This window comes from Anabrus simplex, chromosome 6, assembly GCF_040414725.1.
Source record: "Anabrus simplex isolate iqAnaSimp1 chromosome 6, ASM4041472v1, whole genome shotgun sequence".
Classification (NCBI taxonomy): Eukaryota; Metazoa; Arthropoda; class Insecta; order Orthoptera; family Tettigoniidae; genus Anabrus; species Anabrus simplex.
Genome location: NC_090270.1, coordinates 14,000,625 through 14,015,329, shown reverse-complemented (window position 1 = coordinate 14,015,329; position 14,705 = coordinate 14,000,625). Strand labels below are relative to the sequence as shown.

Here is a 14,705-nt window from a genome sequence, read left to right as displayed (position 1 = left end):
TATCCAGGCGGTGTAAGGTATTGGCAGTGCTGAAGAAGCGAAGTCAAATGTAATCCTAAACTTTACTTAACAATTTATATTCCACTTGGAGCACAAATAATCAAACAAAATATCTTTAAAATCGAAAATAGATTTTACAATAAAAACAATTTACCCTGAGGCTAGAATTTTAGGTTATTTAAACTTGAGGTCTGAACATCTCACACTACGTTCCACTGTTCATGGCGAAACATTTAAATCACATAATATTGATGTAGAGCCTCAGTGGCTCAGACGACAGCGCGTCGGCCTCTCACCGCTGGATACCGTTGTTCAAATCCCGGTCACTCCATGTGAGATTTGTGCTGGACAAAGCGGAGGCGGGACAGGTTTTTCTCCGGGAACTCCGGTTTTCCCTGTCTTCTTTCATTCCAGCAACACTCTCCATTCTCATTTCATAGCATCTATCATTCATTAATAAATCACTTTTGAGAGTGGCGACCCCATCGTACTAATAGCCTATATATGGTTCATTCATTACATCCCTGACCCGGTCAATGACTGGAAAACAGGTTGTAGGTTTTCATTTTCAATATTGATGTAAGAAAACAGAAGGTAACATCATACAGTCATAAGTAAAAAAAAAGAACAACTTTTAAAATATTTATCCTAGTGCAGGGCACCTTTAGGAGACAACCCCCTCAAAAACAATTCTGAGAAAGGGTGCCCGTCCTAAAGGGAATACACTAAGATGAAACGGGATAAACGAGACAGTCCCACGGAGAAATTTACATATTATGATTACATCGAAAGGCGTTGAATATCTAATTTACAAAATCAACAAAAGAAATGGGAACTGTCTCTTAACATTACTCTGATATGACTTGCCGGTAGGCTAAGTCATTTTACTGAAATGTTGGCGATTGAAGGAAAAAACGTGTAAGCTCCGGCAAAAGAAATTAAATGGAATATTATATTTGAAGATAATGTGAAAAATGAAAAACAACTAAGTGCTTACCTGTTGGAGGGGCCAAGAAGACCAGTCTTCTGCAAAAGGCAACTTCTCCCTTCAGTGGTCACAATTCAAAGACGCCTCGGAAAAGCTAGGCTCTAGCGAAGTGCTTCTCTCCGGAAATTAGGAAATCGTAAAACAACCAATGAGCGTCCGTTCTTTTTCCTTCACCCACCAATCACAATTAATTTTATAATGACCAATAGGGGCCCAGGAATAAAATCTGATGAAGAACATTGAGTAGCATCCAGAAACGTCGAAATTGATGCAATATTATGAAACCGGAAACATCCCACACCGATCTGGGGCGTGTGGTACAGTATGTGCCAGAATTACCACGACAATCAAATAATCTTAAAACCATATTAAAATTAAATAATTCCAAAATTCGTACACAAAAAAGTACAACCCAACACAGAAAAATATAAATAATTACATGATATAAAATTCCCCAGTCTGTCAATCCCGAATAATCACAACAGATTTTGAAAGTGATTTGATGAATTGTTGCAGGAGATTGTGTTGATTCTGAGTGTGTCTTTAGTTTCCCTATTTAAATTTTTCAAAATATTGTAAGTTGTGGTTGAGGTCTGGTTATGTCATGTTCAAAATTGGATACAAATTCTTCCCAGTTCCTCCTATGGTATTTGCACACTTCTCTCTTTGCAGTTGCTCGCTTTCTGTGGTATTCTATTTTATCCTCATCTTTCTTAGTACATAAGTACTTCCTGTAGGCCTTCTGTTTGTCTTTGATAATTTCCTTGATGTTTTCATCCCATATTCTGATCCCTGTTCCTCTGCCATTTTGGTGCCAGGGCTTTCTTTGGCTGCTTGTTTTAAGATGGTTGTTAGGTGTTTCCATTCCTCTTCAACATTTTGTACTGTTGGAGTTGATTGCGTTAATTCAGCTAATCGTTGGTAGAGCCATCTAATACTAGGATCATAAAGAAGTTGCACTTTGTAGAGAGAGGTTGTATTTGATTTTGTTGGTTTCTTCACCTTGCTGTGCCATCAAGGTTTTATTCTAATGGGACAAATTAATAGGTAGTGATCTGTTTCTAATTCTGCGCCTCGAAAAACTCTTGTTTCTAAAACCATCTCTGCTAATTTGAAATTGCAAATAGCATAATCTAGTATTGATTTCATGCCTCTTGCCTCCCATGTGTATTTATGTCTGTCTCTATGATTGAAAAAAACATTCATTACCTTTAAGTGATTGCAAGTGGAGAATTCTATTAATCTAATCCCATTGTTGTTACGGACTTGTTCACCAAATGTGCCAATTGACTGTCCAACTTTCGCATTACCTACTCTTGCATTGAAGTCACCCATCAATAAGAGATAATCATTCTGTCACAAGTGAACTATGTAGTGCAAGTGGAAAGTGTTATTTTTTTTAAGACTTTATTTGTAAAGTACGATATGATGTTTCATTTATTGTGACCTAACCTGTACTGTTATGTGTAAAGTATGATATAATGTAATGACCTAACCTGTACTGTGTAAGATTTGTGACATATGCATTTGTAAATAGTACGATTCTGTTCTATATTTCCTGGAAGGATCCAGAAAGTTACATGAATTGTTGAACAGGGTGTGTTATTTTGTAGGTAATGTATTCTGGAAATACGACGTTCGCGATCAGGCGTATTCTAGAATGTTTGTCAAAGTTCGCGAATGAAAGTAGGGTTGTGATTGGTGAGTCTAGGTGGCAATAGGGAACTCATGCACGCTGATTGGTTGCTCCAAGGCCGGAGTTTACCTATATATTGAGAGAGAGGCAGTGTTCATAATAATTCAGTATTCTGAATTCTGTCGATCTTGGTCTATCTGTCTGTGAGCAGCCTATCTGGTTGACGTCACCTAGTTTCGGGGATGGCACACCTTTGGGTAAGCACTCTTACTTTCCGTTCCGGTTAAAATTTCCGTAATGTTCGCTTGCAATTTCGTATAGGAGTCTGCCTTAGCCTAACCTAGATTCGCCAAATTAATTATTTAGGATGCCCTAGCTTTTCAGCGGAGCTTGCCTGTTTGTTTTCGAGGCATTCCCTTTTCTTATTTCACAAAATATGTAGATTGTAATTTATTATATTTACCTTGGGCTTTGCCTCGGGTAGTTCTGTATCACTTGAGGTACGCTAGATTTTGGAGAACCTGTTCACTTCACTGTAAATTGCATTGTACGACTGCATTGGTAACTAGATGTATAGTTGATTTGAAATTTGAATTTATACTGTTTCAAAGGTATCATCAAAGAACCTCTAAGTTATGTATATCACAGAACTTATAGTTTGTAATTTGGAATTGTATTTAGAATGTATTTGTAAAATTATTTTGTAAATAATATTTTTCAAATCTAAGGATCATGCCGATTTATTTTGGAATCCGCAATCTAAGCCATGTCCATGCCTTTGGGAGGTTCCCAGCCTTTTCCACCTTCCCGGTTTGTTGTCCAGTAGTTGGCCGTACTGATATTTACGTACATGTTGTTGGAGATCCGCGTAATACCAGCTAATGTTTTTCTGAGTGTGTAGTGTTCTCTGATATTGTGTAGTTGCTCTTACCTTCCCCCTTTACTGTGTTTGCGCCTTGTTTTGTGTAACCACTTTAGTTAAGGTTACACATTCCTATTACTTTTATTCAAAACCTGTTGCAGTTTGTTGTAGAAATCTTCATTTTTGTCTTCTTCACCTTCTACTGGGGCACATACTCCAATTACCGACAGGTATCCCCTAGATATTTTCAGACATATCCCTGTATGTATGTTGGGTAATCAGCCCGAAGGCTGGTTTGATCCTCTGCAGCTTCGCCAACAGCTGTCATAAATAGCCTAGGCGTCACTGAAGAGGCGTACTAGGGAAACGAGGAGTGAGGTAGTTTCCCGTTGCTTTCCTCACCGAGCCAGCAGTTGCTCTTACATATCAGTCTGCCAAGCCCACTGAAATGTATGCACCAACTGACCCTATGAGCGATATTTTCACACCATTCATAACAGGGACTGGCTGCATAAGGAATGGTATTACTAGCATCACTCATACCTCAGTCACTTTCATATTGTCAAAGCCAAGGATGAGACTGTGACAGGTCAATGAAAGTAACAAATTTGATATAGCCCATACCAGAAGACATAGTGCACTGTAAACACTACATCTCGCCAGCATTAGTCGAATATTCCAGACGGTGTAATCTGTAATGGCAGATTTAAACCGTTTATGTATCATAATCATTATTCCTCCTTGTGCTCGATTTTCACAAGTTACACCAGCGTAAAACTGTCGGTAATTTTGTGTCTGTCTTGCACCTTGTAGTTTCTTTCTGGTCTCTGATATTACGGCAATTGAGATTTCCTTTTTTGCCAAAATGTCGTCTAGCTGTTCCTCTTTATGAGCTATACCTTGTACATTCCATGTGGCAAACTTCAGGATGTTTTCTTTCTTCCACGCATTAGCCTTATTCATGCTGTAATACTTCTGTTCAGTCTCCAGTGTGGAAGGATTCCAAGGATGCTCCGACTCATCTTTATTGCATATGTTGGGACTCCCCAGAACCCTAGGCTCCGATGCATTGCATAACACAATGGTGGATTTCTCTTCCGAGCTACCACCTGGGGTAGTGTTTTCTTTAAGCGGTATTTCCCTTCTGCAATTGTATCTTTGATAGACTTGAAAGCAAGGAAATGTCTCCCCAACAAGCTGCTGGCAAGGAGGAGGTACGTTCAGTGGTGGGTCTGTCACCTTTCAGCTTCTGAACCAGCTGCATGGTTCTGTATTGCCTCAGTACGGAGATGGAATGGTTATACCGCCATGACTCGGTCCCCAGAGCCATGTCTGTGAAAGCAGGTTACTGCACCACGGGCAGGTGAGGTTGAGATTTGGGTAGGAGAGGTTATGGAATGCACATCACTACCCCTGACAGACCTGGGAAAGTTGTGCAAAAATGGCCTTGAATTCCTGAACTTTACACAGTACATTACACCATCGGAAAGCGTTAGCCTCTGGAAACTTGAATTTAGCTCTCCGATTTTCATTGATATTGCTGAATAACACAGTAAGCCTGTTTGTGCTTGTATTCTGCATTTCATTCAGAAGTCAGAAATGTATTCTCTGTTGAGTGATCCATAGAGACGGGAATTTGCCTATTTTATTCCTGCGTTCAGAAACGTAGGCTTTTGAGATATAAATCTGTTTTGGTGTCTTCGAGCTAGATTTCGTTGGTTTTATTGTGCCTATAAATGCCTATTTCAGGGGTTTCTGCCTATTTTGAGTATATTTGCCTATTTGATGCCTTTTTAATCTATTTTAAAGAAGCCGATTTTTTTCCAGTAACTGATGTGCTCGACAGAATTACCTTCTCATTTCTCAAGATCTGTTTATATCATGAACAAAAATGGAAATTCTTGGAAATTACCAGAAATAGTTCTTGGGAAATTTCCGTCAGGAGAAACAAGGAACAATTTGACAACGTCGAACTACGTTGCACAACCCATACCCCTTATACCTCCTTCTCGATATGAACTGTTGTACACGTACGCTTAATCTTCAGAACTTGTTGTGATTTATTGTGAAGAAGTAGTGTGTGTGTGGCAATGCCCAAAGAAAAATCACCAGGGTGTGCGCTTAGGGGTGCGCAGCTTTGAGCTTGCATCCGGGAGATAGTGGGTTCCAGCCCCACTGTAGGCAGCCCTGATGAGGGTTTTCCGTGGTTTCCCATTTTCACACCAGGCAAATGCTGGGGCTGTACCTTAATTAATGCCACGGTCGCTTCCTTCCCACTCCTATGCCTTTCCCATCCCATTGCCACCATAAGACCTATCTGTGTCGGCGTGACGCCAAAAGAAAAAAGTAACTTAATTTGCAAAGAAAAATTGTCAAAGTCCTACTGACTGAAGCGGTGGATCACAGGTGATCCCAGTTTCACTACGGATGGAAGGATAGTCTTCTGCCAAACTTGCTGTAAGGAGGAAAGTTTGTTTGTTTCTTTTATCTTTTTTCTGTGACTGAACTACGATCACATTGCAATGTAGCATTTATAGGCCTATATATTACGTATTGTGGAAAGTTGTTTTGTTGCAATGCCGTATTAGTCGTGACCTTTCAATAATTTATATTGCTAAAATTTAAATAATCATTTAATTACTGAACGAGAAGTTAGAACACCCGGTGGTCTCTTGTCACAGATTGGATGAAAATTAAAAATCGGTATTTTGAACTCGGATTCATTTCCTGTGAAAATAGAGATTCACAACTGAAATATTTTCTTTCTTTCTTTCTTAATCTATTTACCCTCTAGGGTAGGTTTTTCCCTCGGGCTCAGCGAAGGATCCCACCCCTACTGTCTCAAGGGCAGTGTCCGGGAGCGTGAGACTTTGGTTGGGGGATACAAATGGGGAGGAGGACTAGTACCTCGCCCAAACCTTCTGTGCTAAACAGGGGCCGTGTGAAGGCATTGGAAGTTTGGAAGGGACAAGCAAAGAAGAGGGAAGGAATTGGCCGCGTTCTTAAGTTATCATAGATAACATCCCGGCATTTCTCTAGAGGAGGAGTGGGAAACCACGGAAAACCACTTTGAGGATGGATGAGGTGGAAATCGAACCCACCTCTACTCAGTTGACCTCCCAAAGCCGAGTGGACCCCGTTCCAGCCCATGTGCCACTTTTCGAATTTCGTGGCAGAGCCGGGAATCGAACTCGGGCCTCCGTGGGTGGTGGCTAATCACGCTAACTACTACACCACAGATGCGGACTACAACTGAAATTTTTTTTAAAAATTGTGAGTAACTTTCACCAGCGCTATGTGTAGGCTCTAGTAAACTCTATTACGCTTCCCCTACGCCTTCGCGAAACGTAGGATGGTGATCGAATGGCACGGCTTTGACGATGTCACAGCGTGTTTTACAAGGCTGCAAAGACTATCTTTACAAGATCAGGCCAGTGAAAAGACCGTCGGTCTGGATTGGTGAGGTCCGGTTAGTAACCATTGTGCTGGCGGGGAGGGGCGAGCAAAAAGAGTCTGGGGTGCGTAAGCTCAAGCATTCCATCTAGAGCCTTGCTAAACTTGACAAAAAGTAACGTTATGGGCGCATGCTACGACAGTCTTAAATCACGCGTCTTTGTAATTTTCAACGAGGGTGGCAGCCTTGTGAGCACACATGATGCAGGATCTATTGTAGGCAACAGAAAATAGCCTTCATGGCAGCTGACCAAATCCGGCAAATAGCAACATATAAAATGTTCACAAATCTGAGATTTTTAGTGCCTCCATTTTAATTCTCCTATATAAGTAAGAATACTGCTAGGGACAGCTTGATGAGTCCCTGGCAAGAATATAGGTAGGATCTCTCCTCTATGCTACTCAAGTATCGTTTCACATAATTTTCTTACTTTTTCACCCGGTGAACTCGACAGGAAACTGCCAGATTATAACTGAACTTTTTTGAGGACATATTTCCATGTAAATTACGAATTCTCTTGTTCCTACTTTAAAGTCTTGTACTTCTAGAAACATTACCTCTAATAGCCTTTTTCTTTTTTTTATGTAACAAATGCATGATTATACTAAGCATTATTGCCAATTAGCCCACCTGTAGAAATTTAAGATTTAGGAACATTGTAATTTAAGTCAATTTTATTATTTTTAAGATAAAATGTAAAAATATACCATATAGATCAACATAGAAATACTGCGATGCATTTGACACGAGTACAGAAAGCGGTGTCATCGCAGCTTTTCTACCTGTCTACTGTAAAGAGCGACCAACAACAATTTTCTATAGACCTGTGCACTGCAGTTGTGAGAGCTAATATCCCCCTGCATAAAATGGAGCACCTTCAAACTTCAACAAGCTGCCGGGAGCAGTCACAGAGTTGGAGAAGAGTGGCTTTCACCTGGTGGTGTCATTTAGGGTTGTGGAAGAAGTCAGGAGAAGTTTTGACCAAACCTCTGGGAAGGTAGCCGCTGTCAGCAAAACGTTCCATAAGAGTCCTGCTGCAGAATCCATCATGGAAAGCGACGGTAAAAGTAGTCAGGGGAGTAGATGAAGCAGTTGAACTAAAATCAGATGAAGTGGCTTCATTGAAGGCCTATTTTGGCTAATTTAAGAGCCTATATGCGTGCCTATTTTAACTGTTTTTAGTGCCTATAATTCTCGTCTCTAGTGATACAGTAGTCTTGTGCTAGCGTACATACAGGTTAGGGACATAATCGTGTGAAGTACATATTTGCCTTGCGGTAGCCCAGTTATCGATACTGAAAAGGTCGTGAAATCGCTTACCATTGAAGACAATGTGGACAGGCATCCACATCTTTCAACTGTGGCACTGTAACCGTCCAGGCTTCTCCAGCCCTACTAATTTAATATAATATCATTTTACGCGATATCATTTGATATCAAGTTTATCCGCCATCGGCAATCATTTGTAATAACATATTTATTAAACGTCAATCATTTGTAATCAAGGCTTTTTGGAATCATATTGTATATATAATAACATCGTTTTAGTATTTAAATTATTATATTATGTAGGATAAGAATTCATTATGTTGTAAGTACGGTCAATATGTTGAGACATAGTTGTTTTCATTTCATCTCATGTTTGTGTATACGGAGGATTATTCTTGAAGCTTGGGATTTTGCGTGAGTCATGGGTTTATTTTATGACCAAGGCTAGTAAACAGCGACCCGTGCGCGAGGCTTGCAAGCTGGTCAGCTATATCATCGCCACGCCTTCTGGACTTGTCCAGGAAGAAGAGAAGGGGAGTTGATGCTTCGATCTATCGAATCAGATACTTTGTTGTATATGAGTTTTGAGATTGAACTGTTACCAAGAGTGGGGGTGAGCCCGGATATATCCTGATTCTCAACACGAGAACGGGACCTGAAGACCTTACGACCTTACGACCTTACAACCTTACAGCCTAACTACGTGAACTCCATCACTACTACTTCTACTGTGAACATCTACTTTGAACGATGTGATTTGATATTTGAAACAGTGTGTGGTCGCTCCGCGACATAGTTAATTTTGTACAATGTGTTGTCTCTTCGGTTATGTTATCGGATCTACGAGAAACGAAACAAGCTTAAGGCTTGTGTTATATTCAGTAAATATGGTGGACGAAGAACTATGTATAGTTCAAGTCTATGGAATTTTGGTACAAGTCTGTACCATATAAATAGTATAGCTGAGTTGGATAGAGATTTCTACTAATATGGAAAAATTCATATCTCTGAATTTTCTCCTCATACGATCAACGCTGATCAGTTTTTACAAGTATAGGGCCAATGTCTAATTTAAAGACTAGGCATGTAGGGAGTGTTAGTCCAGATAGCCCGTACCATATCAGCGAAGGAAGGAAGGATGTCCATGGAGCAAATTCTACATCGAGGAGAAGAGAACGAGTAACCACGGAAACCAGATTACTTCAACGGAAGCTGCAATTGGTGAGCTTCAATTAGATAAAGCAAGCAATAGTAAATTCATTAAATTATAAATTCCTCCACGCTTTAAGGAAACTTTTCCGATTCATCTCATTTTTTTAAATAATAAATTCATTTGTATTTTATATTGCGTTAATTTTCTTTCTTAAGCGATACTTAATGGATAATTATTTAAAATCCTACCCCTGTGATTTAAGTGTAAGTCTCTATGCTAGTAAATATAAATTTTGGTTTACAGTTTTTTTAAAACTGTAAACCATGGCGCCCAAACATTACATAGAGAAATGGGGAACCACGGAATGTTAATTGTTTCTATTTGCGTGGCAATTTGCGGGCAAGCCACAAATAGTTTATTTGATATTCATGTGTCCCAAGATAATAACTTTCATTTCCTCAAGTGTTTTGACGAGAGGGAACAGTTACCTTTTTTTTTTTTTTTTTTTTTAATACAACTGAATTTGTATTTTATATTGCGTTAATTTTCTTTCTTAAGCGATACTTAATGGTTAATTATTTAAAATCCTAACCCTGTGATTTAAGTGTAAGTCTCTATGCTAGTACATATAAATTTTGGTTTACAGTTAAAACTGTAACCATGGCGCCCAAACATTACATAGAGAAATGGGGAACCATGGAATGTTGTTTCTATTTGCGTGGCAATTTGCGGGCAAGCTACAAATAGTTTATTTGATATTCATGTGTCCCAAGATAATAACTTTCATCTCCTCAAGTGTTTTGACGAGAGGGAACAGTTACAGCACATATCTTGAAACTTGCACCATCAAGATGGCGCTCAAAGTCATTCTTTCGCACGTGGCCAGATTTACCTGCAAATAATTCATAATCTAAGAGTGTAACCAAAAACAATGTTTAATAATCCCCAGTGGAAATGGTTTTCGTATTTGTTTTCTTGTCTATTTCACACCTTTTGATACTCTCGTCTCATCTTTAGAAATGGTAGATAGCCTATATCTTTCACTGTACCAAACACACACAATGCACGCATTTCAGAAAAACCCGTGTCAATTGTTTACATGTAACTGTTGTATAGTTCATCAGTAGTACGTATTCTCTGTCCATGTCCCCTGCAGTAATGTTACTGAATAAACTAACCTCTGAAATAATTTATCCACTCTGCGCCGTACTTCGAGGTGTATCACATTCTTAAATAATTTCAGTACATGGCATTAAAATTAAGCCTTCAGCCTTTATTTCTAACAAGTTAACTACTGCTAACAGCCATGGTAACTCATTTATTATGGAAACCTGTTCTCTTTCATTTCGAATTGTGTTTACAGAACACTAGTTGACGAATTTTCAAGGAAACGGAAAAAACTGTTGTTACAACAGAGTTCTCGCTATATGCCATACTTGCTATAGCGAACTTCTCTTATTTCGAGGCAGACAATGGAGCGCTGGCCCTCCGAATTCTAGTTGATGGGTTTGTTGCCAGCTGAGAGCTCAAATAGACCAGTCTCTTGTTGGTAGATATACTGGCACAAAAAACTTTATTTTAAACTCCTGCACAGCAAAATTCTGGCACCTAGTCATCTCTGAAAGCCATAAAAGTAGTTAGAGGAACGCATAACCAGTGATATTATTATTCTTGTTGCAGGGGAGAGTCATCAAGAAGAAACAAGATCTGCACCGGCAATGTGAAGCCAACCGTGCCTATGCTCATTATCGCTGGAGTTAAGCTTCCTTTTGAGGGAAATATCTATGTTATTTTTATTATTTAAGAAAATAGTGTAATTCCATCAATTATTTCAACATAATGTTGTATGACAGCCTTTGTTAAAGATAGAGAGTAGTATTTGTTTGTTTATTAAGTTTTTATACTAAGTTAAAGAATTGAACGCAAATAAAGAAAAAGTTCAAAAGAATGTAACTAACATCAACCAAACAAATACTAGCCACTACTACTTGTACTCCATGAACCCGTGTCACAGGAACGGAATGATTACAGAGAATTAGAACAAATGCAGAGCTTTGGAAACTGTATGGGCAGAAATTAGGAGAAGGAGACTTTGTACAAAGGGAAAGAGGAGGATAAAACGTCAGAGAAGCAGAGGAAGGCACGGACAGAGTCTTCGAGCCATGGAGAGGGAAATTTTTTCAAAACTTTCATTTTTATTGAAGCTACTGTGTGCTACTGTCAGTGCAGGTTTATTATGTGGAATGTTCACTAGACACCCAACAAAACTCACCTAAAAGACATCATGTTACTTCTCCCAGAATGTTTGTTCCTATTAACTGCTAGGAATAATAATACCTTGACTGGTGATGTCAACAGCTTTCGCTGGAAATGTAATTACAGTTTATTTTATTTATTTAGTACTTTGAAATTGTTTATAGGAAAAATATTCTGGAATGTACAATTGCAAATTAATAAAAGCTAAACTTGAAAGGAAGTGTGGAGCATTGTTTGACTTTATTTAGAAATAATGGAGACCCACAGAGCTATGTTCAGGCCGCCGCAGGAGCATCACTGTCGGCGTTCACCAAGGTTCAGTGCTGTCACCGCTCTTGTTCATTCTAGTGGTGGACACTGTAACAGCAGACCTGCACCTTTCTTTGCCATAGACACTTCTCTACGCTGACAATATCATGTTGGCCTCTGAGACCCTGGTTGATCTGCAATGCTGGCACAGATTTCGTAGAGAAAGAAAATGAAGAACTTGTGGACTTATAGAAGACAGTCATTTGGACAATTATTATTATTATTATTTATGTACAGGGATACACCAGAATACAAAAATCTTAACAAGACCATTCGCAAGGAAATAAGAAAAGACCTAAAGAAATTCAATAATATGATCATGCAGACAATTGAAGAAAATAAAAACATGAAGATTTTAAAGAACATATCTACAGGAAGACCAAAAATTACTAAACTTAAGAACCAAAATGGAGAAATAGTCACAGATAGGCAAAACATTACTGAAGTTATTAGAGATTTGTACTACAAGCTGTATACATCAACCATTAATAAACCACCCAGTGATGAACAACTAGCCCAGAATTATACACATGAAGTAACACCAGAAGTAACCACTGCTGAGATTGAAAATGCACTTAAACAACTAAGAAATAAAAAATTCCCTGGGAGGATAAAATAATGAATGAAATTCTGAAATTAGGTGGAAGAGATCTGCTAGAAGCCATGAGAATACTCCTCGACAAGTGTATTAACTCTGGAAGAATACCAGAAAATTGAAAAAATGCTGAAAGGTGATAAGGAAAATTTAGAGAACTATTGTCCTGTGAGTTTGTTATCACACCTTTACAAGCTCCTGATTAAAATTGTAACCAACCGCCTCACAAGAGAAGTGGATTTTTATCAACCTGCCGAGCAAGCGGGATTTTGTAAAGGTTTCTCAACTGTTGAACACATCCAGACTATTCGTCTTCTTCTTGAAAAAACCACTGTGTACATCAAGATTCATCTGGCCTTCATTGATTATAAAAAAGCTTTTGACTCAGTGGATATTTGGGCAATCATGAAGTCACTTCAAAATGCCATGATAAACTCAAGGTATGTAAAGCTCCTGGAAAACATTCATGATAAATCAAAAATGGTAGTCGGAGTGGACGAAGACCTCATCACCAATAAGATCCCAGTTGGCAAAGGAGTTTGACAAGGTGACACAATCTCTCCAAAGCTGTTTAGCCTTGCCTTGGAAGATGTATTCAAAACCCTTCTTTGGGATAAAAAAGGAATAAAAATCAACGGGTTATATTTGAACCACCTGCGTTTTGCCGATGACATTGTGCTCATAAGTGAAAATCAAGATGAGCTAGAAAGCATGATCCAAGAATTAAAAACTGCCTCTGCTAAGATTGGTTTGGATATGAACATTAATAAAACGAAAATACTAAGTCCAGACAGACGACCACTTACAATGGGAAACCAACTTATAGAAGCTGTCGATGAGTACATCTATCTTGGACACAAGATAAAACTTGGAAAAGACAACCAACGTGCAGAAATTCCTCGCAGAATAGGTATGAGTTGGATAGCATTCCAAAAACTAAGAATCATCCTGGCCAACAAGGATGTTTCAATTAACCTGAAGACCAAGGTGTATACTACGTGCGTGCTGCCAGTTACTACTTATGGTCTGGAAATGATGACTCTGACGAAGGAAAGTGCTCGCAAACTTCAGCGAACACGAGCCATGGAGCGACAGATGCTAGGGATCAGCCTTAGGGATAAGATCCATTCAGAGGACATCAGGAGAAGGACGAATGTAACTGACATCCTAGAGAGAGTAGCAAGGCTAAAATGGCAATGGGTAGGACACGTAGCTCGACAAGTCTACAACAGGTGGACCTCTAGGATTGTTCACTGGAGACCATGGGAACACAAGAGAGGCATTGGAAGACCCCAGAAGAGATGGCTCGATGACATAAAGCTGTTGGCTGGAACACACTGGTTCCAAGTGGCTCAAGACCGAATACGTTGGAAGCATATGGAAGAGGCCTATATCCAGCAGTGTATTGAAATAGGCTAGAAAATAAGAAGATTGAATATTTGTAATATTGTGTTTTCATTATCATTGGGTGATATTCTGTAACATTGAAAATTGTAAAGGGTTGTTTTCATTAGCGGTGAGTGATTTTGTAATATTGTGAAAGGCAAACGTCGATTCCAGAAAGATGTCCTGCGTCTTTAAGAGTTTCGTAAGAGGAAGATTCTCGATAAGTATTTGCGTTTGAGGAAAACAGCAGTTTTGATTGGTGAGTCTGGGTGGTGGGAGGTGAGCTTCTGTGCTCTGATTGGTTATCTGGTGATCACACCAGGTCCAGCTTCGCCATCCTTGAGAGAGCGAGAAACACTTTAGTCGTCTTTCGTTTCTCACCAGTCCAACGAGTCCTTCTGCTGTTGTTGCATGCGAAGTTACTGGAGGCCACCTCGAAGTGATATACAATTGAGTCGTATGCGCGAACAAACGTCTATGTTACATTTTTGTGGCATTTGAGATATTCACGGAACAAACATCTATGATATGTCCTGGATATGTATTTGCAGGTAGTTAGAGCACATCTCAAGAGATGGCTATAGCATTTCAGAAATTGTGAAGAGAAATGGACTTAAAAAATAATGGAACAAAAGTCTGTGTTGTGTCGTTTCCCGTGCGAGCGCTCGACAATGTCACGAATTGAATGCAATGTAATGAATACATTCTAGTCCGGAGATTGTTCTGGTTTGTTTAGTCTTATACTACTGAGTTTATTTAGTTACTCATCGAAACCATAATCATGCAATCAGACGATA

At 39.2% G+C, this 14,705-nt stretch overlaps 1 protein-coding gene across 1 annotated transcript in view; it reads left to right on the top strand.

Annotated features, from left to right (window-relative positions):
- mRpS7 (mitochondrial ribosomal protein S7) overlaps nucleotides 1–11,838 on the top strand; it is a 190,769-nt gene extending 178,931 nt beyond the window's left edge. Inside the window, exon 6 of the mRNA XM_067149633.2 lies at nucleotides 11,043–11,838. Within this exon, the coding sequence (XP_067005734.1) occupies nucleotides 11,043–11,123 (81 nt within the window). The 3' untranslated portion in view covers nucleotides 11,124–11,838. The remainder of the gene's footprint in view (nucleotides 1–11,042) is intronic.
- The last annotated feature ends 2,867 nt before the right edge of the window (nucleotides 11,839–14,705 follow it).